General features: G+C 34.5%; 1 protein-coding gene across 8 annotated transcripts in view; it reads right to left on the bottom strand.

Moving 5' to 3' along the window:
• The window catches only part of DZANK1 (double zinc ribbon and ankyrin repeat domains 1), a 132,445-nt gene that overhangs the window by 53,417 nt on the left and 55,719 nt on the right, over window positions 1-23,309 (bottom strand). For all 8 annotated transcript variants that reach the window (XM_031951062.1, XM_031951068.1, XM_031951061.1 and 5 more), the window contains one exon: window positions 19,649-19,850. In XM_031951062.1, coding sequence (XP_031806922.1) covers window positions 19,649-19,850 — 202 coding nt within the window. The remainder of the gene's footprint in view (window positions 1-19,648; window positions 19,851-23,309) is intronic.

Genomic DNA, 23,309 nt, shown 5'->3' with positions numbered 1-23,309 from the left:
GTATCTAGGATATACTGTGACATATTTAACATATGTTAACTATATATTTAACATATGTTAACTGCTTGCCATCTGGGGGAGGGGGTGGAGGGAGGGAGGGGAAAAATCGGAACAGAAGTGAGTGCAAGGGATAATGTTGTAAAAAATTACCCTGGCATGGGTTCTGTCAATAAAAAGTTATAATTATTAAAAAAATAAAATAAAATAAAGGAAGAGAAAAATTGTCTGAAAAAAACTCCTTAAACAGTAGGAAAAATCAAGTGGAAAAAGAGATACAAGAGCTTCTGCAGGAATTCTATCATCTCTGGATGCTACCATGATTTAGGCTAAGAAAGTCCATTATGTCCCTGGTCTTTGACTTATGCTGAGAAAACAATTCAGAAAGGCAAAGGATGGCCAGGAAGTTGAGGTCCAGAATTTTCCTTAGATAAGGTGCTTACCATGTACACCTGTTGTGAGTTGCCATTATTTGCTGGAAGGATGGAGGGGTAAAGAAGAAGATAGAGGGGAAAAGCCCATCCCATCAGAGGCGAAAACTCCCTCCCATCCAATCTGCTATACTCCAAAAGAAAGATATAAAGGAAAAGATGGAGGCTGAGAATGTTTGTTGGCAAGATCATCCCGGAAACAGTCCCAAACCATTAAAATCAGTCACAAATTGTACGTTGTCCTCTTAACAAGGTGCCAAACAGACATGTTTATATTGCATAGCGGGAGAGATATGCTCATCAAACTGACCAAGAGAAACTCCCTTGATCAACATCTCCTTAAACTGAAATCCTATATCCATGTGGCGTAGTTTGCCTGACATAAATTTCATATTCAGAGAGACAGATTACTTCTCTCTTCACTTCAAACTCATACTATCCTGTCTCTGACATCACTAAATCTTTCAGCTAACACAAAACTGTAATCACACCTATTAAAGCTATGAAAAATTTACAGGCTTCACAGAAGCCTGAAATGAGAAAGAGCTTTTCCAAGAGGATGTGTACCATTTCAAAATATGAATGATGGATGACATAGAACCCAAAAACCCCCTTCTGAACCCTTGATATCATTTAAGATCTCAATATAGTTCCATACTAGGGTGGACCCATGATCATAGCATTGTGAGTACTTCCTCCCCCCATATAGAATGCATCTCTTTCCTTGTCCTTTCTTGTCATCCTAGGTGACTTTTTTCATCTTTTTCTGTAAATCTTTAATAATGAATATGCACAATGCATAGGAGTGCTATCTATTAATCCTTTAATATTTTATGAATACAGCATTTGGGATTTACATGTTTTCTCTTACTGTTACTAAATGACATAATACTTTTTTATAATAAAAAACTGAAGTTAAGGCAGGTCTCTATTTTGAGGCCCATTCAATTGAGATTTAGTTATTTCAGCACCAGAAAGGTAATCTATAATATAAACTTAGAAGATAATGCTCTATCAAGTCTCTACTATAGAGGAATAAAGAAAGGAAATTAATTTAAGAGGCAAAATTTCTGAGTTTGGTTCTTGGTCTGTCATTTGCTCACTTCATTATAAATTTACATTAGTTCTCTAATAGTAATAATAATAAATTCACAAAGTGCTTAAAGATTGGCAAAAATACTTAAAAAAAAGACCTTTGTGATATTTGTGGAAAGATAGAGGAATTGTTCAACACATATTGGATCACTTGCCAACTGGGAAGAGATGGGGAAAGGGAGGGGAAAAAAAATTGGAATACAGGATTTTATAGGGGTGAATGTCAAAAATTATCCATGTATATATTTTGAAAATAAAAAGCTTTAATTAAAAAAAAAGAACAAAAAAATAAAAAGAACTTTGTGAATTAAGTGAGCAGAACCAGGAGAACACTGTACACAGTAGCAGCAACACTGTGCAGCAATCAACAATGATTAACTTAGCTCTTCTCAAAAACCAATGATCCAAAATAATTCCAAAAGACTCATGATGGAAAATGATCACCACATCCAGAGAAAGAATTTGTGAAATGTGAATACAGATTGAAACATATTATTTTTGCTTTCTTTTTTTTCATGTTTTTTTTTCTTTTTTAAATTGTAATTTTTTTTTTTTTTTTTTTTACAAACTGCTTCTTCTTTCCCAATATAACTAATCTGGAAATATGTCTTACATGTTTGCATATATATAACCTATATCAAACTGTTTACCATCTTAGGGAGAGGCGAGAGAAGGGAAAAAATTTGGAACTCAAAATTTTATCAAAAATAATGTTAAAATTGTTTTTAAATGTAACTGGAAAATACTATTTAAGTATTTTTTAAAAAGAACTTTGTGAAGTTATTATCCTCATTTTATGATTGGGGGGAAAAGATTCAGCAGGATGAAGTTAGCTTATTGTCACTTAGATTACTGGATTTGGAGCTGTGATTTAAACCTAAGTCTTCAGGTTCTAAGTTAAAAACATTTTCTACATCCAGTGAAAGAACTCGGGAAAGGAATATGAACCACTACATAGAATTCCCAATCCCTCTATTTTTGTCTGCCTGCATTTTTGATTTCCTTCACAGGTTAATTGTACACTATTTCAAAGTCCGATTCTTCTTGTGCAGCAAAATAACTATGGACATGTATACAACATATATTGTATTTAACATATACTTTAACATATTTAACATGTATTGGTCTACCTGCATTCTGGGGGAGGGGGGTGGGAGGAAGGAGGGGAAAAATTGGAACAAAAAATTTTGCAATTGTCAATGCTGAAAAATTACCCATGCATATATCTTGTAAATAAAAAGCTATAATAAAAAAAAAAGAAAATTAAAGTAGATAATTCCTAAAGTCAAATGAAAAGATCTGATGAAATCACAATAAATAGCAAAGAAATTTTAAGAAGTTACCTCTCACTCAATCAGAGAGAATCAATCTATTGTTTTTCAAAAGTGATTCTTTGACAACCTTTGGCAAATAATTTGGTATCTGACAATACCATTACTATAATTTCTTTCCTGCAGAAAAATAAAATCTTTGATACTATATATATATATATATATATATATATATATATATATACATTTTCCTACAATTCTATTCTATTTATCTAAGTTTATTCTGAATTCTATATATGAATGCCAACTAAATCTTGTCCTTTTATTTCATTGCTAATATTTATCTGGATTGACCCAGAATGATACTTTTGCTCTGAAATACAGATATAAAGACATATAGATACACATAACTATGTAATACACGTAATGATGTAACTTTGTTTACATGAAAATGAGATGTCATCATGACTGTTATTCCCTCTTCTGGAAATACTTGAGTGTAGTAAAACATATTAGAACTGCCTCTACAAAATAGGTTACAAAACTGTATCTTATTTTTTTAAAGGTCATTAAAAGGATATTGTTTTCCCTCCAATTACATGTAAAAACAATTTTAACTGTCTTCTTTTTTAAAATTTGAGTTCCAAATTCTCTCCTTCCTTACTCTCCCCCCATTGAGAAGGCAAGCAATTTGACATAGGTTATACATATATACTCATGTGAGTCTTGCTGTGAAATAAATCATAAGTAAAATTCCTCAACCCTAAAATAAAGAAAAGGTGCACCAATTTTTTCTCTGTAGATGGATAGCACCTTTAATCACCCGTCATTCAGAATTGTATTAGGTCATTGTACTGCTGAGAAGAGCTGTTTGGTACAGTTAGATGGCACAGTGGATAAAGCACTGGCCCTGGACTCAGGAGATTAGCTGTCATTCACACTGCATATCACAGAACATTGTTGTTACTGTGTACAGTGTTCTCCTGGTTCTGCTCATTTCATTTTATATAAGTTCATGTAAGTTTTTTCCCAGGTTTTTCTGAGTATCCTGCTTGCCATTTCTCAGAGCACTATATCATATATACATATGCATATATATGTATGTATATATGCACATATATAGCACCATCACAATCACCTACTTATTCAGCCATTCGCCAACTGATGGACATAAGCTCGATTTCCAATTTTTTGCCACCACTAAATGAGCTACTATAAATAAATAAATACAACAATAAAAATTGCTTTTTGCTTCTTATCTCTCTGTGATTCAGACGTGTGGTATATATAGCTGTGTCAAAAGGTATGCATTAAAATTATCTTTTGACTTAAAGTTTTGCCCATACACAATAAAAACATACACGGAGGAAAATACAAACAGGCATTTTCCCCCAGTTAAACTGGACTTTTGTAACATTCTGAGAAAAAGGCATAAATTTCACACAACTAGGAAAATTTATAAATCAATCAGGGCTTTGAAAAAATCAAGCTCTGGGCTTAAAAGGAATGAAATATAGTTCAGTTCTAGTTATTATGTTATGTCTGCTTAAATTTCAATAAAGTATTTGTTAGGAATCTCTGATAATACTTATTATGATGATTTATGATTATTATGAATGGATGCTTGTGTTTTCTAATATTATTGGTACTAGTAGGAAAAATGTTGGGACTAGAAGATCAAATAAGACAGCAGGGTCACATTGGAAGATGTGAGTAGAAGCCAAATCAAAATTAGTGAACCAAAAGCAATTCTAAAATTGTCCATATAAAATCTAAAAAAAATTTCTTTTTATACAACATAACACATTTCCTCATAGGAATATTTCCTATGAGACTTTAAAGTACTATTTCCTTGCTTTTTCAAATTTTCTCTGCAATTAGTATATACTGCCACCTGGTGAACAACAGATTCATGGTTAGAGCTATAGAGTGCTTAGTTAAGATCTGTGGAAATCAGGTGCTTCTATAATTTAATGGAGAAAGTCTCCATCTTCCTTAAGTCTCTTCTTTTCCCTGACCCCACATATCCAATCAATTGACAAATCTTGTCCTTTCTTTTTCAACAGTTATCTCCTGAATTCAATTTCTCCTCATTATTCACAAGGCAGTAATCTTGGTCTGGCCCATCATCACTTTTTTTTTTCCCCCTTTCTCCCTATTTTCTTTTGAGGCAATTGGGGTTAAGTACTCAGGATCACACAGCTAGTGAGGCTGGATTTGAACTCAGCTCCTCCTGACCCCAGGGCCAGGGCTCTCTCTCTTGGGCCATCTAACTGCCCCTCCTCTCATCACCTTTTGACAATGATAGCTTAGTTGTTCTCCTCACCTCAAACGTTCTCCTTCTCCAGTCCATGCTTTACCTGACTGCCAAAATGTTTTTTTCTGAACATCTCACTCCTCTCCTACATTATTTCCTTTCATGCTTTATGATCCAGATGTGCTATTCTTAGTATTCCTCACACATACACTCTATCTTCCATCTTCATCCCTTTGCTTAGGTATTCTGTGCCTGGAATGCATTACCTCTGACTTTAAAAGTCTTTTAGAACTCCTTGTTTCATTTAAGATTTGGTTTAAGAACCACCTTCTAAACAAAGACTTCACTTGTCCTCAAAGTAATAGTGCTCTCCTTTCCAAAATTATCTTATATTTTGAGGGATATACATTCTGTATATAAATACATAGGTATACACACATACATCTGTCTATACACACACATATGTTCTTCTCCCTTACCTAACCCCAGAATGTAAACTCTTTGAAGGCAAGGTCTGTTTCATTTTTGTCTGGTACCCAGTTCAGTGCCTACCACAAAGTAAGCCCTTAATATAGTCTTGATCATGGATGGAATGACTAAACATCTACTATGTGCGAGAGACTGTGCTAGATAAATTTTAAAAAAGAGAGGGATTATTATTGCCCTTGAGCAGTTTGAAACCCAGTAGGATAGATATACACCAAATACATACACATATACATACATACAGACATATATATGTACATATAGTACTTAAGTGTGTGTATATATATATATATATGTATGAATATAGTATTGTATATGCAAAGAAGTCATGAAAAATATATGGTAATGAAAATACACATGGTGAGATTAGACTACAAAACATTACAAATAAGGAATTATAAATGAAGAGCAGTATAATAGATGTTATCAAAGAAATATATGACCTAAAAAGGTATACTGGTGACATGCTGATATGGGCTTTACTAGTACTCTCACAATGTCAAAGAGAACAGAAAGCCTCTAGCACAGAGAGTAAATTCTCTTTAAAAAGAAATGTAGAAGTCACCCAGGATAAGCAGAAGTTGCAATTTACATCATTGGAAGGGTAATCTATATCAATAGTTCCCAGATCCATGTAAGTATTTTAAGGAAGATAAGACATGTTAACATATTATAATATAAAACATAATATAGTAAGTTCAGAGGACAAGTATAAAGTACAATGTATAAGAGATCCAGGGAAGAAGAAATAATTTCTGGACAGAAGAATAAAAGAAAGCTACAAGCCATTTCCCAATTGATAAATGGTCAAAGGATATAAAGACAATTTTCAGATGAAGACCATTTTTATATATATGAAAAATGCTTCAAATCACTATTGATCAGAGAAATGCAAATTAAGACAACTCTGAGAAACCACTACACACCTCTCAGATTGGCTAAGATGATAGGAAAAGATAATGATGAATATTGGATGGAATGAGGGAAAACTGGGACACTAATATATTTGTGGTAGAGTTGTGAACTGATCCAACCATTCTGGAGAGCAATTTGGAACTATGTCCAAAGGGCTATCAAACTGTGAATACCCTTTGCTCCAGCTGTGTCTAACTCTACTGGGTCTATATCAAGAAATCATAAGAAAGGGAAAAGGACCCACCTATGCAAAAAAGGTTTGCAGCAGCTCTTTTTGTAGTGGCAAAAAATTGGAAAGTGAGTGCATGTCCATACGTTGGGAAAAGGCTGAATAAGTTATGGTATATGGTAAATGAAGTTATGGAATATTATTGATCTATAAGAAATGATCAGCAGGATGATTTCAGAAAGGTCTGGAGAGACTTACATAAACTGATGCTAAGTGAAGTGAATAGTACCAGGAGAACACAAGGTTTTGCCTGGGTGAAGATTAAAAACTATCTTTGCATGTATTTTGAAAAATAAAGAATATTATTATTTTAAAAAAATAATGAAAGAAAGCTTCATGAGAGAGGTGCTATCAGTAGAATTTGAATGAGGTTAGAGAACAGGGCATACATAATGTGAGCAAATGCACAGAACTATAAAAATCAGTTTAAGATCTGTGAAGAATAAATAGTCCAGAATGTCAGTATTATAACATGCATGAAAAATAGTAAAATGATTAGAAAAGAGTGCTAGGGTCATACTGATTGTGAAGGGCCATGATTTCTAGGTTTAAGGAATTTGGATGTTATTTGAAAAGCAAAGGAAATCAATAAAGATTTTTAGTAGAGGGTGATATGAAAAAGGCTGTGTTTTAGGAAGATAGTATTGTTTGGGAACAAAAAGACCTGCACAAATTGACTACTCAGAGATCACTCACAGAAAGCAGAATTATTTATTAGAATCTCTAGAAGCAGACCCCATCCTGGTCTGTGAGCCAAATTCACAGCAGGAGAGAGTCACTCCCTTGAAAATGTTCACAGCTTTTATACATTTCAGACAAAGAACCTCCAAAAGCCCATCCTCTATATGTTGTGATTGGTCACATAAACCTTTATTCCCCTACTTGGTCAGTAGAATGCAGTAGACAAGGCGTTATACATCTTCTTTGCCCGTAATCCCTTCTTTGGACAATGGAAGGCAGTCCAGGCCTTATTTAAAATCACGTGACTGGGGTCTATAGGCTTGATCTATTTTAGCTAACAGTCTCTGATCAATATGTGCTTAATCTGTAAATTCTTCACCTTTCCACACAGTATGAAAGATATATTACCAGGAGCAGGGACTTGAGAGAGGGAGATAAACTAGAAGCCAACTATAAACTAGCAAGCTGTAATGAGGACCTGAACTAAGGTTATGAGCATGGAAATGAAGAAATTGAAGTGTTGTGGACAAGGAATTGACAGGATTTGAAAACTGATTTTTGTGAGGATTAGGATTAGAAATTAAGGACAGAAATAACAAAAAATCAATCCTTTTTTTAAGCATGAAAAGTTTAAATTGTGATGTTATTAACAAAATGGGAAAGTTAAAAATGGCAATTTAAAAGAAAGATAAATTTGGTTTTAAATATGTTAAACAAATTCCTGGTGAGACATAAAAGGAGCTATAGATGTGTTTGGCAGTAGAATACTGGAGAGCTGTCAGGGGTAAATACCATTTGGAAACTCATCCCCATAAAGATAATAGTTGAAACTGAGGGTAGACAAGATCACTAAATGTCTGGAATGTAGAAAGAAAAGAGAGCTTTATGTATAACTTCATAGGGGGAATTAGTGTCCTACTCCTTTTACCAAATACATGGAAGATTAATTTTGGTATCCATAGGAGAAAAACTGAAAGGGGTAATTTAATCAGATTAAGTGTACTTCCTACATTTACAATTAACTTCCTCCTAATCTGGTGATTTTGTAGAAAATTAGTTGACATACTCAAGGAAGAAACAGACCATACTTGTAGAATCTACCTATCCGAATACACTCTAGAGCCAGTAGAGGTCTCAGAAGGGCTGCAAACGCGACAAAAGTGTTCCTCCCGCTTGCTATTCTAATTGAGTCTCCTGCAATCTTAATTAGTGAGAAAAGAGGTGAAAGATGGCAGGCAACCTCCCAGATGGTTAGTAGGAATTGTAACACCACAGACTGACAGCGATAACAAAGGTGATTCTTCACTCTATCTGGTAGTGCCGAGCCCTCCACCCCAGACCAGCTCACCAAGGAAGTTCCCAGGAAGTCTCAGGAGGATGGAAACATCAAAGATGACATCACCAAGTTTCCTTTTTTATAGTCTCTTTTGGTAATGTCCCAGTTTCTGGAGATTCTAGAGCAGTGATTAGAAGGCTCAACTTTCTTAACCTTGCTTAGGAGGCAGAATTTTATCTATAGGAAATAGGATGCTACAAAATTTCATTTGGCCTAAATTGAGCATAATCACATTTTAGAAACAGGAAAAGATCCTCCCAGCAGTTTAAGTAAAACACAGAAACAAAACTGCAATAGATTGCGTGGGCAAGTGAAAAACAATTCAAGTATCCTAAAAAGCTTTTTTTATCTTCTAATAATCTCTTTCTATTGTCAAGGAAAAGGCCTTGAGGCTTGCTCCACAGCCAGTGCTCAAAATGTAGTGTTGCAACTTTCCTTTCTGATTCTATATTAAGAATGTTGACCTAAATAGGGAGAAGGGAGCAGGAAATTTAAAAGGATTCTAATATTAAGGAGAAAAGGCATCAATCGATTAATATATAGTACTGAATGGATATGAATACATTCTCTAGAAAAACCATTAAGGAAGTATCGGTGGGGCAGCTAGATGATGCAGCGGATAGAGCACTGGACCTGAAGTCTGAAGGACCTGAGTTCAAATCTGACCTCAGACACTTTATATTTATTAGTATGACCCTGGACAAGTCACTTAATCCCAATTACCTTGCCAAAAAGAATGTGTAGGTATTTAAGACCAGTGCTTGTCATTAGGGGCAGTTAGGTAGTGCAATGGATAAGTAAAACCAGAGTTCAAAAACAACCTCAGATGCTTACACCTGTGTAATCCTGGGCAAGTCACTTCTGTCTCAGTTTCCTCATCTTTAAAAGTGGGGATAACAATAGTACCAACCTCAAAGATAAATGTGAAGGCAGAGTGAGATAAGTTGTAAAGCGTTACATGAAATCTATTACTACTATTAATTACAAAAATTCTAAATGGCAAAATTTATATACAAAATGAAAAGCTAGATATTATGGGAAACACTACAATAGTTATAGTTTTATTGACACCTATCTAGAAGAACACCCACATTTATCAGACAAAAAGATGCTGGTGCTGAAAAATAAAAGGAATGATCAAAGAGGGAAGAGAACTGAGTTTAAGTGTCAAGAAAATCAAGTTATTATGACATTATAATAAGTTTAGAACCAGAAAGAACATAGGTGGTCATTCATTCCAACCCTCTCCTGTTACAGATGAGAAAACTGAGGCCCAGGGAAGATAAGTACTTTGTCCAAGGTTAGCTAGGATCACCAAAAGGGACTAAGAATTGGTCTAGAATTCTTAGCAATTAGAAAGTTACAAGTGACTTTTTTTTTAACAAGGAATTTCAGTAGCTTATGGGAGAAGAGGGAGTAGATTATATTCTAACCTGTCATTTTAAATAGATAACTTTCTATTTTACATATATTTTTGACAGATAATATATACTGTTGGGTCTTTTAAAAACCATTTTGTAATCCTCTCTCCTTTTTGCATAGGTAGGTAAAACATTTAAAAACTTATGATGTGTTTGGCACTATGCTAAGCACTAGAATACAAAAACAAAATAAACATCTTAGAGGAATTTTCATATAGGGTAACTTTCAATTCATTTATATTTAATGTTTCAACAGCAAAATTAAATTTGCTTTTCCCCTCTATTATATACATATATATTTTATCAGTAAGGATATGTTACATCTTATTTCATCAGTATTGATCCAATCCCTGACTTTACTTCTATGCAAATCATTACACACACTTTATAACTATTAACTCATTTTACTTTCATAGTTACCTTTGAGATTGGTACTATTATTATTATTATTACTATTATTATTACTTTTAAAGATGAGGAAACTGAGGCAGACAGAAGTGACTTGCCCAGGATCAGATAAGCATCTAAGATTGGATTTGAACTCTGGTGCTATTTATCCAGTGCACTACACAGTTGCCCCAAATGACAAATCATTACACACATTCTAAATTTTTTATTGTTATCTCTTTAAGGTTTTTGTTTTTTTTTAATATTATATGCCCATATTCAGGCCTGTTTCAATGGTCTTGTGATGAAGAGAGTCATCTGCACCCAGAGAGAGGACTGTGGGGACTGAGTTGTGGATTCACTTTTTTATTGTTGCTAGATTTTTTTTTGTTTTCTCATTTTTTCCCTTTTTGATCTGATTTTTCTTGTGCAGCATGATAATTGTGGAAATTTGTACAGAAGGATTGTACATGCTTAACATATACTAGATTACTTGTTTTTTGGGGGAGTCAAGGAAAAGGAGAAAAAAATTTAGAACATAAAGGTTTTGCAAGGGTGAATGTTGAAAATTTATCTATATATATGTTTTGAAAATAAATATCTTTAAAAAATAAATTATACATGTGTGACTCAAATCTCTTTATGTCTCAATTTCCCCATCTGTAAAATAATAATAGCACCCACCTCACAGTATTACTGCCAAGAGAAAGCATCCTAATTTCCTCTATATAGACATGTGAGTTTGATATTAATTTTCCTCTCTTTCCAAAATTCACCAATTCTTCATTTGTGACGCTAACAAATTTATTTTGACATGACAATTTGCAACTTCCACATAAGGGTTCCTAAATTTAAAGTTTTCTTAGGCTTTACCTTTCTGAATTCCTTTTTCAGGATTGACTGGTTTATCAAAGGTCTTAAGCTATGAAGAGTTTTCATTAATTTGATTTCCATCTCCTTCAATATCATTGTTGTGAAATTTTACTGATTAAAAAAATTCTATTGTTTTTCTATCACCTGTATAGAATTTATATTTAGCAAATGAAAGACCACTCAGAGTTGTAAAGTTGTTCTAAAATTTACAGGTTGAAATTCTGCTTCTAGGTTTGTTCTAACCTTAATATAGTAAGTCCACTATTTGACTATATACAATGGAAACCACTGTTCTGTCTAGACTTTATTTTTGTGTGATGTTATTCAATACTTACTATATATAACATCTTGAAAATACTTTTGATATATATAGACATGAAACTTCTGAGTAGTTTATAAACTTGTTCTCTTTTTCCCTTAATTCTAAGCCCCATTTTTCAACATATTTTTTAAACATCTTCCCCTAGGTTCAAATTCCTTTGTATTGAAGTCACTGAATGTTAGATCACACATTATATTCTATAAATGCTGAGGTTTTCTGTTTCTGTTTGTGGATGATTAAAGACTTGATAACATCAAGTTCCATAATCTTGATAAATTCACTTCTACTCAGTAGATTCATTTTATCAGTTCACACAGGAAAAACTAAGCAGATAAAGAATGTCTATCGTGCTTATAGCACAATTTGCCATTCAATTAGTTTATAAGGGCATATATCTTGGATATTTCTTAAGCAGACACTGTAGAGGGTCAGTGAGCTAGATTTTCAAACTAGAAAAAGACTAGATTAGATTGCATTTAAGAAACTGATTTTCAACAATCCAAAGTCCTTATATGGTTCTTTAGGTTCTTATATGGCAGGTTCTCAAGCCCTCTTCTTCTTCTAGGAATTCCAGGAATTCCTCTTCTGGAATACTTCAGCTTGCTTGCTTGTTTATTTGTTTGTATGTTTATTTACTTGATTTTTTTTTATTAAAGCTTTTTATTTACAAAACATATGCATGGGTAATTTTTCAACACTGACTCTTGAAAACCTTGTGTTCTAAATTTTTCCCTCCTTCACCCCACTCCCTCCCCTAGATGGTAGGTAATCCAATACATGTTAAATATGTTAAAATATATGTTAAATGCAATATATGTATACATATTTATACAGTTTTCTTGCTGCACAAGAAAAATCGGATGAAGGGAAAAAAAAACAGAAACAAAATGCAAGCAAATACCAACATAGAGAGTAAGAATTTTATATTGTGATCCACATTCAGTTCCCACAGTTCTCTCTCTGAGTGTAGATGGCTCTCTTTATCACAAGATTATTAAAACTGGCCTCAATCATCTCATTGTTGGAAAGAGTCATATTCATCAGAATTGATCATCCTATAATCTTGCTGTTGCCATGTACAATGTTCTTCTGGTTCTGCTCATTTCACTCAGCACCAGTTCATGTTAGTCTCTCCAGGCTTCTCTGAAATCATCCCGCTGATCATTTCTTATAGAACAATAATATTCCGTAACATTCATATACCATTACTTATTCAGGCATTCTCCAACTGATGGGCATCCCCTCAGTTTCCAGTTTCTAGTCACTACAAAAAGGGATACCACAAACATTTTGCACATGAAAGGGTCCCTTTTCCCTCCTTTACAACTTATTTATTTATATGCTTTCTAAAATGCAGCACCTGGAATTGAACTCAGCACTTTATATGTGGTTGGCGAAGATACAGAATAATATGGCAAAATTACTACTTTCCCCAGTGCCACTTAATGCAATAGCTTGGAATAGGGCTAGATCTTACAGTTTCCAGTTCATTAAATGCCTCAGAAATTGTTGCCTAACTATGCCTTACCCAGCACTGGCTGAATGAATTGTAGAACTGTTTTTTTGGACCCAAAAGTAGAACTCATTCTGTTGTAATTAGGAAGCAGAATGGCATAGGGGATAGAGTGCTACACTGAGAGTGGGGAAGACCAGAATTAAAATCCCACCTCGAACAATACATCTGTGGCTCTGAGCAGGCCATTTAACTTCTCTGAACTTCAGACATCTTTCCAAAACAACACATTATTACAATCTGTTATGATGGAAGGAATTTTTAGTGATGAAACAAACCACAGATTGCTAATATATCTCAAATTAATCTTGTTCAATTCAGTACAATTCTAACTACAGTATATTCTTTTGGAGCCTGAAATATCATCCAAGATATTGGCTATGATTTGTGCTTTTAGACGAATGCTACTTGTACTGTAACTTTCCCTTTCTAAAGCTCATAAATTATTTCTTAAAACCATGTTTTAGAATTTTACCAGGGATTTAGAAGTTAAACTCACTTCTTTATAGTTCACAAATTCTATTCCTTTTTGTAAATGAGGACATTTGTCCTTTTCTAATTCTGTAGCATCTCTCTCAATCTGCAAGATATTTCAAAGATCACTTAATGGCTCGGCAATAATATATGCTGGGGTTCTTTAGTAGCCTAAGCCTAAGTTAGTCAGTCCTTATAGCTTGAAGTTATTGAGGGCCTCTAAATATTGAGCTATCGTTTCCTCATTTATTTTGGGTTTCTATTGACTGCTAACCATTGTTAGTTATCTAAATCTGAAAATCTAATCTCACTCATCTAAAAATCATTCTTGAGAAATAAAACAGAAGTAAAGTAGGAGTTAAGTAGTACAACTTTTTCATCATTATCCATTTCTTCTTTGTCCATACGACTTTCCTATCCCTCTTTTTTGGTGCTTTTAATATCTTTTTTAACAAAAATTTTATTTTTAAATTCTTAAATTTTAAAATAAAAACTTTCCTAAATACATGCAAAGATAGTTTTCAACTTTCATTTTTTTATTATAGCTTTTTACTTACAAGATATATGCATGGGTAATTTTTTAGCACTGACCCTTGCAAAACCTTCTGTTCCAACTTTTCCCCTCCTTCCCTCCACCCCCTCCCCTAGATGGCAGGTAGTTCCATACATGTTAAATATGTTAAAGTATATCAACATTCAGTTTTGTAATATCTTATGTTCCAAATCTTTCTTACTCTCTTCCTTCTACCCTCCTTTCTCTTCCCCAAGACAGGAAGAAATCTGCCTATCTCCTTTTTGATCTTCTTGTTGATGGCAATATAATTTATAAACTCCCAAATTCTTTTGGCTATCCTTAACATTTATTGCCAGCCTAAGCTCATTTTGGGCGTTTGAATTCCTGATATTTTTCTTAACATAGTTCTGAGAATCCCTCAGAGTTCCAGAGTCCCTGTCAGTTGGCCTATTAAGTAAAATCTATTTTAAGAAAAATACCAAAATATTTTAAATTCAAATATGGTATTCAAATTAAAAAAAAAAACCTTTAAATTCAAATCAATATTAACAACCCATATAAACAAAAGCTTTGGGGGTAGGGTGTCATTAATAATTTTAAGAATGTGAAGAGATCCTGAAACCAAAAAGTTTGGGAATTGCTGCTCTATGGAAGCAAGTAGGCTTTTTCCTAGCCACTTTCTCACCCTGGATATATTTTTTCTGAAGTCCCCTTCTCCAACTGACAAGTTTTTGCCGAAATTCAACGTTTCAGAAAGTATTCAGATTATCCATGTTTACTTCTCTCCTAGATCTATTCCTGACTTTCTGCACATTTCTGCCTTATGCCCACTTCCCTTCCTCACCAGCTTCCTTTTATTTTTTTATCTTCACCCACTAAAATGTAAAGTCCTTTAGAACAAAGGGCTGTCTTTTTTTTTTTTTTTTTTTTTTTGGCTTATATTTGTATTCCCTCTACTTAGCACAATGACTATGCTTAGTTAAGTGCTCCATAAATTCATCTAGTATATTTGTCTAGATGTGAGGAGGTCTAGATTTGGGGTACCTAAATGAAATTAGGCTTTAATTGAGGTCTAGTGGCAGGTTCAGGGTACAGGGAGTCAAATAGAGCTCCCCTGCAACCCCTTTGGATTTGGTGCAAGGATATAGAGTTAAATGAGGTCTAGAAGCGGTGCGAGTGCCCTGCAAAGGAATTTACAGACCTGAAAAGCTAGACTGATAAAAGAGGTTTATTATAGAGTTTGGAAGTAAGGTTAAAGTCACCTTAAGGAAAATAGGTGAAGGTAGAGATAAAAGGGCAGTGGAAACAGGATTCCAATGGGCAGAGAGTCCTTGGGATGCCAAGCATGGCATAGCTGGCATGTTTTGACCCTCTGCAAAGAGAGGACTCCAGCTTGGCTTTTTCTTATAATGAGAGATTTAGCTAAAGGGGCCCATGGGTGGAGCCTCAAGTTGGTTCCTCACTATGTTTCAGTGAAGGTTAGAATTTGCTTGGTAGGGGTTGGGCAACCAGAGCAAATCATTAGAATGGGGGCTGGGACAGCCCAAGTTGGCTCAGATCTATGGGGGCTGGGTCAAGCCTAGATCTATTAGAATTCAAAGGGATCCTTTTGACCAGGATTTGTGAATCAAAGGTCCTAACTTCCTGAATTGCTAATGCATGAGCTAGGAAGGGTTAGGAATCAGAAAGGAATACATCAATCTGAAAGGATTAGTTCTTAAAGGGACCACAGCCCACATCAGATGCACTCTATCCCTATCTATATATTTCTATATTTCATAAACTGAAATCTATATTCTTAGTTGGTCATTCACTTATAAATATTAACTTTTTTCTCTTGAATACCCTACCTTTAATTGACCAAAGGAGCTATTTATTGTCCTGTCCATGAACAACAGAGAGGTATATATAGTGCATTAGGTTTATATATCACTCACTCCTTCACTCACTATCTGCCTATCTACCCAGCTCCCTATAATTGATCTTCACAATAATTCACAATAAAGACTGAGAGTTTAAGGGACTGGTATTCAAGACCAGGTTTCTGATTCTCTAACCACTGCTCCCCACCCATTATTATTAGTTGAATTCCTGCAGATATTCCCCTTTCCATTTGAGGAAACTAAGCAACGTAGTTGTTTCATAGACTCAATCTTTCATAGACTTTTGGTTACATTCTACAAACCCAATGGTATGTACATGCTATCAGATTGTTCTATTGCCTAATGAAGTAATGTTTGCCTGTTACCAAAGTATTTCTGTAGGATCAGATACTCTAGAGATATAACTCGTCCTTCTCCTTTTTGGAAGTAAGAATTTTTCCCTATATGTGCCTTAGGTTAATTGTTAAATATTAAAGGGACTTTAATTGTATATGGATTTTTGTTAGAATACTTTCCAAAGCTGTTATAGATCTTTTGACAGTTCTCAAAATCTGGTACTGTATAACTGTTAATAGCTTTTTTGTTTGTTTGTGATAGCAAGGGAATTGGGGCTAAGTAACTTGTCCAGGATCACACAGCTAACTAAGTGTCAAGTGTCTGGGGCTGGATTTGATCTCAAATCCTCCTGACTCCAAGGTAGGTATTCCATCCATTGCACCTGCCTCATCACTAATAGCTCTAAACAAATTCTTTTCATTAAACTTTGATTTCAGCATGACATTAAGTATCTTAAAAAAATTCGTCTCAACCTTCTCCTTGATTCTTTTCTGGTCATTATGTCTTGCCTGGAATACAAAATATTTGAGTTTTTATTATTATTTTTCTTTTTTTGCTAAATATATCTTTTATTGGCCAAAAGAATAAAAATTAAAATTAATAACAGGCTTTGAAGAAAGAATTCATGAACTGAATGGAACATCTTCTGGCATAGTTTGTTTTCCTAAATACTTTATAACCAACAGGTTCTTTTGCGTTTTGACTGATTATGTCCTTGAAGTTTACCTAAACAAGTTCAAATCCTCCACTTTCCTTTTTATGATCCTCTGTTGTGATGATAATAATAATAATAATAATAATAATAAAAATAAAAATTACAGAAGGAGAAGGGAAGAGAAGAGAAAAAAAAAAACTATTTATATAGCAACCAACTGTGTGCCAGATGTTGTTTTAGGCTTTTTTTTTTTAACTACAAATATGATTTTATTTAGGACTCAACAACCTGAAAAATAAACGCTGTTATTATTCTCATTTTACAACTGAGGAAATTAAGACAAACTGAGATTAGGTGATTTATTAAGGATCACACAGTAGATGTTTGAAATTGAATTTGAAGTTAGTCTTCCTAATTTCTACTCTACTATGTGCCAGCTGTTTCATTAAGTAAAATTATTTTGGAAGAACAAGAGATAAAATAAAAAAAGTACTAGTTATCACAGAACCTTTGAGATGTATGAGAAGGAAAAGCAATGCTTCCCAAACCCTAGTTTTGTTTAAAATATTTCATCTCTCCTGTTTAGTCTTTCTGTGTATATGTATTTCTCTTTTCATTAAAAATGTCTTTTTTACCTTTAAAAAAAAGAAGAAAGAATTCAGATTTAAATAGACAATTAATCCTAAAAAGTTAATGGGTCAAAGAAGAAACCGTGAAATGATACTTTTATCATTTCCATGTTTCCAAATAACATGACAGGAAAACTTCTGAGATGCACCCAAAAATAGACTCAAAAAGACACTGAATCTCTGAAAGTTGATGAGATTATCAGAAGAGAGTATAGAAAGAAAAAAGAAGAGGGTCCAGGGCAGAGCCTTGTGGCATACACTTAATTAGTAGAAATCACAGGCATTAAGATTTAACAAAAGAGAGAGGAGCAAGCAGGAGAAGATCCAAGAGAAAGCAGGGTCACCAGCAAGTATCCATAAGAGAAGATGGTCCACAGTGTTCAATGACAGAGAAGCCCAAAAAGGCCATTAAATTTGATAATCAGATTCAGAAGGGGAAGGACTGTGGTAGAGAGGGAGGGTAATGGGGAGAAGTAAAAGTAGAGAGAAAGGAGGTATTCACATAGACAGCCTTCAACTCTCACTCCAAAAATTAGGAAGAAGTAAATAGAGTTGCTAGTCACAGGATGTGGAAGTGTTATTTGTTTGGAACTCCTACCTACCATGTTCCTTTGTTAGTAGACACACACAGGAAGTCTGCTTTGGTAATCCACATATATGGGAAAGAAGGGAGATTAAGATGATCAATATATTCCTGGTAATTGAGGCTTGGGTGCTGACTAAACTCATACTTAACACCAGTTCCTTTGCTTATCCCAAGATTATTGATACATAGAATATATTAGAAGCAAAGTATTTCAAAAACAGGATTCTTGCTTAGCCTGGTGTCTGAACACCTTTTGTAGGAGGTTCGAGAACAAGGTGTTAGTGAAAGAAAAGGAAAGTAAGAAGCATTTAAGTGTTTCACATGTGCCAAGCACTGGGCTAAGTGACTTAACAAGTCCTCATAACCATCCTGTGAGGTGCATGCTATCATTATCTCCATTTTGCAAAGGAGGAAATTAAGGCACAAATGACTTGCCCAAGGTCACACGGTTGGTGAGTGTCCAGTGCCAAATGTGATCCTCTGTCTTCCTGATCTTAGGCCCAGTGCTTTCTGTACTGTAGTACCTGGCTATTGCTTTCACTTGGTCTGCTGGTCCAAAGTGACCTCCAGAAGCAAGCTCAAAGCCTTATGTCTCTATTTTCTTTTGGCTTATGTTTACAACTGTGAGAGACAGCGTGGCAAAAAGGAGGAAACAGGAATGAGTCCTAGTGGTCTCAATAATGCAAGTACTGGTGCAGAGGAGAAAGTAAGTCTCTGCTATACATATTTTCAGGAAAAGTTGCCTGATCAAAGGTTAACCAGTATGATTGTCTTTCAATGTACTAACGACTCCTTCATGGGACACAAAATTGGGACCAAAGAAATGTAAACATCATCATAAATTGAAAGAATGTTAAGTAGTATAATAACAGGTTCCCTCTGACTTGAACTAAGAAAATAAAAAAGAAAACAATAAATTCTTCAGGAAATATTTGTGAGATAGTCAGACTCAGATGATTTTGAAGAGCACCTGAAAATAAGAACAGGGCCACATTTGGACAGGATCTTTGGCTTCAAATATTCTAATCAATTATCTGCTTGATTATGCCTCTCTGACCATTCAGATATGGGCATCTATCTTCAAAAGATTAATTTCATGAATGAGAATTATCACAGTAATTTTAATTTTGCACTTGTTTTCTCAGAAAGCTCAGGGAGGCAACCAAGTGACAAATGATGTTCTGATAACAGTTATACCAGAAAATGGTAATGTAAGGAGTTAAATTACAATTTGACAACAGTTAAGTAAGAATACCTTATGAAAAAGGAGTGGTTTAAAAAAAAGCTGGAAATATTTTTAAATACTAGAAAATAATGTCCCCAGTGATCCCTAAAGAAATCATATCTTATACTTCACCTCTTCCAGGACTGATGGCGGTAAGCTGAGGCCTGTGATCATTCCTCTTCTCCTGCCTTTCTTTTTGAGAAAGAAAATCCAATTCTTTTTTTACAAAAAACTTGTTTGATGGGTAAAACAGGCCAATAGTTTGTGTGCCTTTGTCCTTCTTTTCTGGCATATTAGATTTTGTTTTGAGAGCATATGGCCATGTTGATTGAGACTATGAAGCAAAATAGAAAAAAAGTAAAAATTTAAATTTAATTTTTCTAGTCTTCTTAACTTCTCTAATCTTCACATAAAAATTACATTCAAAACCTCTTTTTCTAGAGAAATAAACACTGAACAAAAGAAACTGTCAAAGTAAATAATAGAATATGAAGGATATTGGGAAAAACAGGGAATGAAATAAACCGAGAAAAATAGTAAATGAAATAGTCTAAACTTTTTACTTTGTTTTCACTAACCCCTTTTTCTGTTGATCATTTAAGAAGTGTTTTTGTTCATTAAATGTTATATAAGTACCACATTTCTTTAGGTAAAATAGAGTCTCCAAAAAAGGCCTAAATTATGCCCAGGTAGTGTTATGCCACAGTTCTCTTTAACTGTTCTGACTCGGTTTCCCTGCACGAGTTTCCCTTATCTCAGTCTCCCTAACTATTCCCTTAGTTGTAAAAACCCACTCTGGTCCATTAAGATTGGGAACCGTTTACCCTAAGGTTATAAATTGTTAGCAAGATAAACAAGAGAGCAGAACTCCTGACCCTCCCCTGTTCTCAAGAATTTACAATATCCCTCTAAAATATTCCAAGATACCTCACTGACATCTTTATCTCTGGGCTTTTAGGATTTATGGTCTTCCCCCAACCTGACAGAAGTCCCCTCCCCCCCCCTTCTTTGTTCTTTGTTTCTAAAGGATATTTAAGAAGCTGGGTCACTCCCATACATTGCTGGAGGCTGTATGACAGTCTCTTCCAGCCCTGGGACCAACATGGATTCCGTAGTCCCAGTATATCTTTATCTGACTGGATAATTTGAGACAAAAGTCCTGTCCAGTCAATTATACTCTCCAATTAATAAACTATTGAAAACTCTCTAATCTCTCTCCTGCCTCAGTTTCTCCGGCATTACAATTGTCGCTTATGAATTCAAGTATGTCAATTTTAAATTACTTTCAGCATTGTTTCTATCATCTATGAGAGGTTGTAGAAGAAGTAGGAGAAGAATGGACTAATAAAAAAAGCTGAATAAATAGGAGAGAAAAACCATGAAGATGATTTGGAGGACTCTGGCCTTGAGAAGGAGGACAGAGATTAGATTTTAGGAGAAAGGGAGGAAAAGCTGAACAACAATTTAGCCTGAAAGAGAAAGAGAAGTATTCAGTTGTTAGGAAAGAAAAAGACTGAGAGAAAAGAATAAAAAAAATGAAGAAGAAAATATATTTAGAGCAGCAAGATAAGTAAAAGAAAATGCTAAAATTCTAAGAGTTACAGAGAAATTAAAGAAAGGTGTATGTGGCCATTAAATCAATGAAAGAAGATGAATGTGGCTGTTAGGAAGACAGAACAGATTGTAAAGGTCTTAGGGTATTGTTTGCAAGACAAGTTGCAACCACTCACTAGAAGATTTTAAAACAAGGCTGAATACCCTTGGGGTTTTTTTTTGTTTGTTTGTTTTGTTTTTTTTCCTATTTTGTTTTGTCTATGGAAAAAAATTTTTGGGAGGTTTGGTATTTGTGGGGTTTGAATACATTTATTTTAAAGGCTAAGAATATTAATTACTAGTGAGAACATGTATATTATGCTGCCCTACCCCTATCCTTTATGTGTGTCATGCAATGAGTGCACAATATTTGCATTTCTGCTCTTGCCAAGTAATGGTCGGTCTCCCTTCTAACAGTGAAGGTGAGGGGGCTCAAGGAATGCTTCTCCTATCCTCACCCAGAGATTACTGGGGACAACAAAGCTTTTAAAAATTCTTTGAAAATTAGGTATGAGCACATATTGTATCTAGGATATACTATAACATTTAACATGTATAGGACTGCTTGCCATCTAGGGGAGGGAGTGAAGGGAGAAAAGGGAAAAGTTGGAACACAAGTGAGTGCAAGGGATAATGTTGTAAAAAATTACCCATGCATGTGTTCTATAATAAAAAGTTATAATAAAAAAAAAAAAAAGAAAAGAAAATTAGGTGTGAAGATTTAATGGAAAAAAATAAGTAAACAAAGAACAACTTGTCCTCTAACTACTCCAAACTTGCAGTCACACTCACAGGTTGGGTCCTCAGAAATGCAATTACAACCTTGGGTTCTAAAGCTAATTCTGCATGTAGAGTTTTCTACTAGTTCACAAACCTCTGCCAGTGTGCTTTCCATGAAAAATCAGCTAGTACAATTAATTGGCTTTTAGCAAAAGCTTTACTGAGATGGTCTAAGAAAAACCATTCCTCCTATTTAAAAAATACTTTCTACAAGTATACACAGAATTCATGGGAAGAGTGGGAATAAATTTAAAAAGTTTAACAGTTGTGGGGTCCCCATATATGATACACATGAACAAAAGGTTACTTACAACTCCTAGAACTAGAAGTCCTTTCTCACTTTGTGAGAAATTTGCTTGTGCCACTTATAATTCCAACTCCTGAGATGATGAATTATGAACAAGAACTGGACTAGTACATTTCTGGAATTTCTCCAGCAATTTAAAGCCTCTAGAGATATAGCTAGCTCATCTGCATAGCAAATCATGCCATTCCCTTCTTGAATTAACCAAAGAAATTTGCACATCATAAAAGGGTCATTTTTGTTTACAAATTAACATTTTATCATGTATACCCACCCTTACACTTAACATCTTATGATAACAGTCTAAACCTTTTATAATTTTATTATTATTATTATTATATCTCTCCCGTTGGTGGGGGGGAAGAGATGAATCTCTGAATAAAAGTTTCTGAAATGGCAAAAAATAAAAGTGATCTGTGTCTAAGGATGAAGAGTAGAAAAATATCCAGAGAAGAAAAAGAAGACAATTGTAAATTTAGATCTAAAACACAAAATTGAGTATTTTTCTCAAGAGGAGGAAGTGAGGTGTTTTGAAGAAACAGCAGCCTACTTCTCCTCTAAGGACAAGATTAAATAGATGTGAGATCCCCCAGAAGGGATTTGCTAGCTCCCAAAGCCTCAAATTCAAACCTCTCCTCACACAGTGACTGCAATCACTCTGGCAGTGCCTTCCTACATTTCTAGTCTTATTACACATTATTCCTCACCACATTTTCTTTGATCTGATGACTGGCCCACAAATAAGCCATTCCACCTCTAAGCCCAGAGCATTTTCTCTTGCTGTCCCATACCTGGAATGTTCTCTTTCTTCCCCTCCAACTCCTAATTTCCTGTAAGTCCCAACTAAAATGGCACCTGAGAAAGGAAGTTTTTTGCATTCCCTCTTAATTCTCAGGCCTTTCCTTCATCATTTCCTATTTACCCTGCACATAGTTGGCTTTGTATATATTTGTTTGTATGTTCTTTCCCCATTATATTATGAAGTACTTTTGAGAAAAGGAACTGGCTTTTGCTTCTTTTTGTATACTCAGCACTCAGGACAATGCCTGGCATAAGGAAAGTGCTTGATAAATGTTTATTGATTTATTGATTAGTGCCTGTTGGTTAACAGGTTAG

This window comes from Sarcophilus harrisii, chromosome 2 (assembly GCF_902635505.1).
Source record: "Sarcophilus harrisii chromosome 2, mSarHar1.11, whole genome shotgun sequence".
Taxonomy (NCBI): Eukaryota; Metazoa; Chordata; class Mammalia; order Dasyuromorphia; family Dasyuridae; genus Sarcophilus; species Sarcophilus harrisii.
This window is presented reverse-complemented; position numbering and strand designations above follow the sequence as displayed.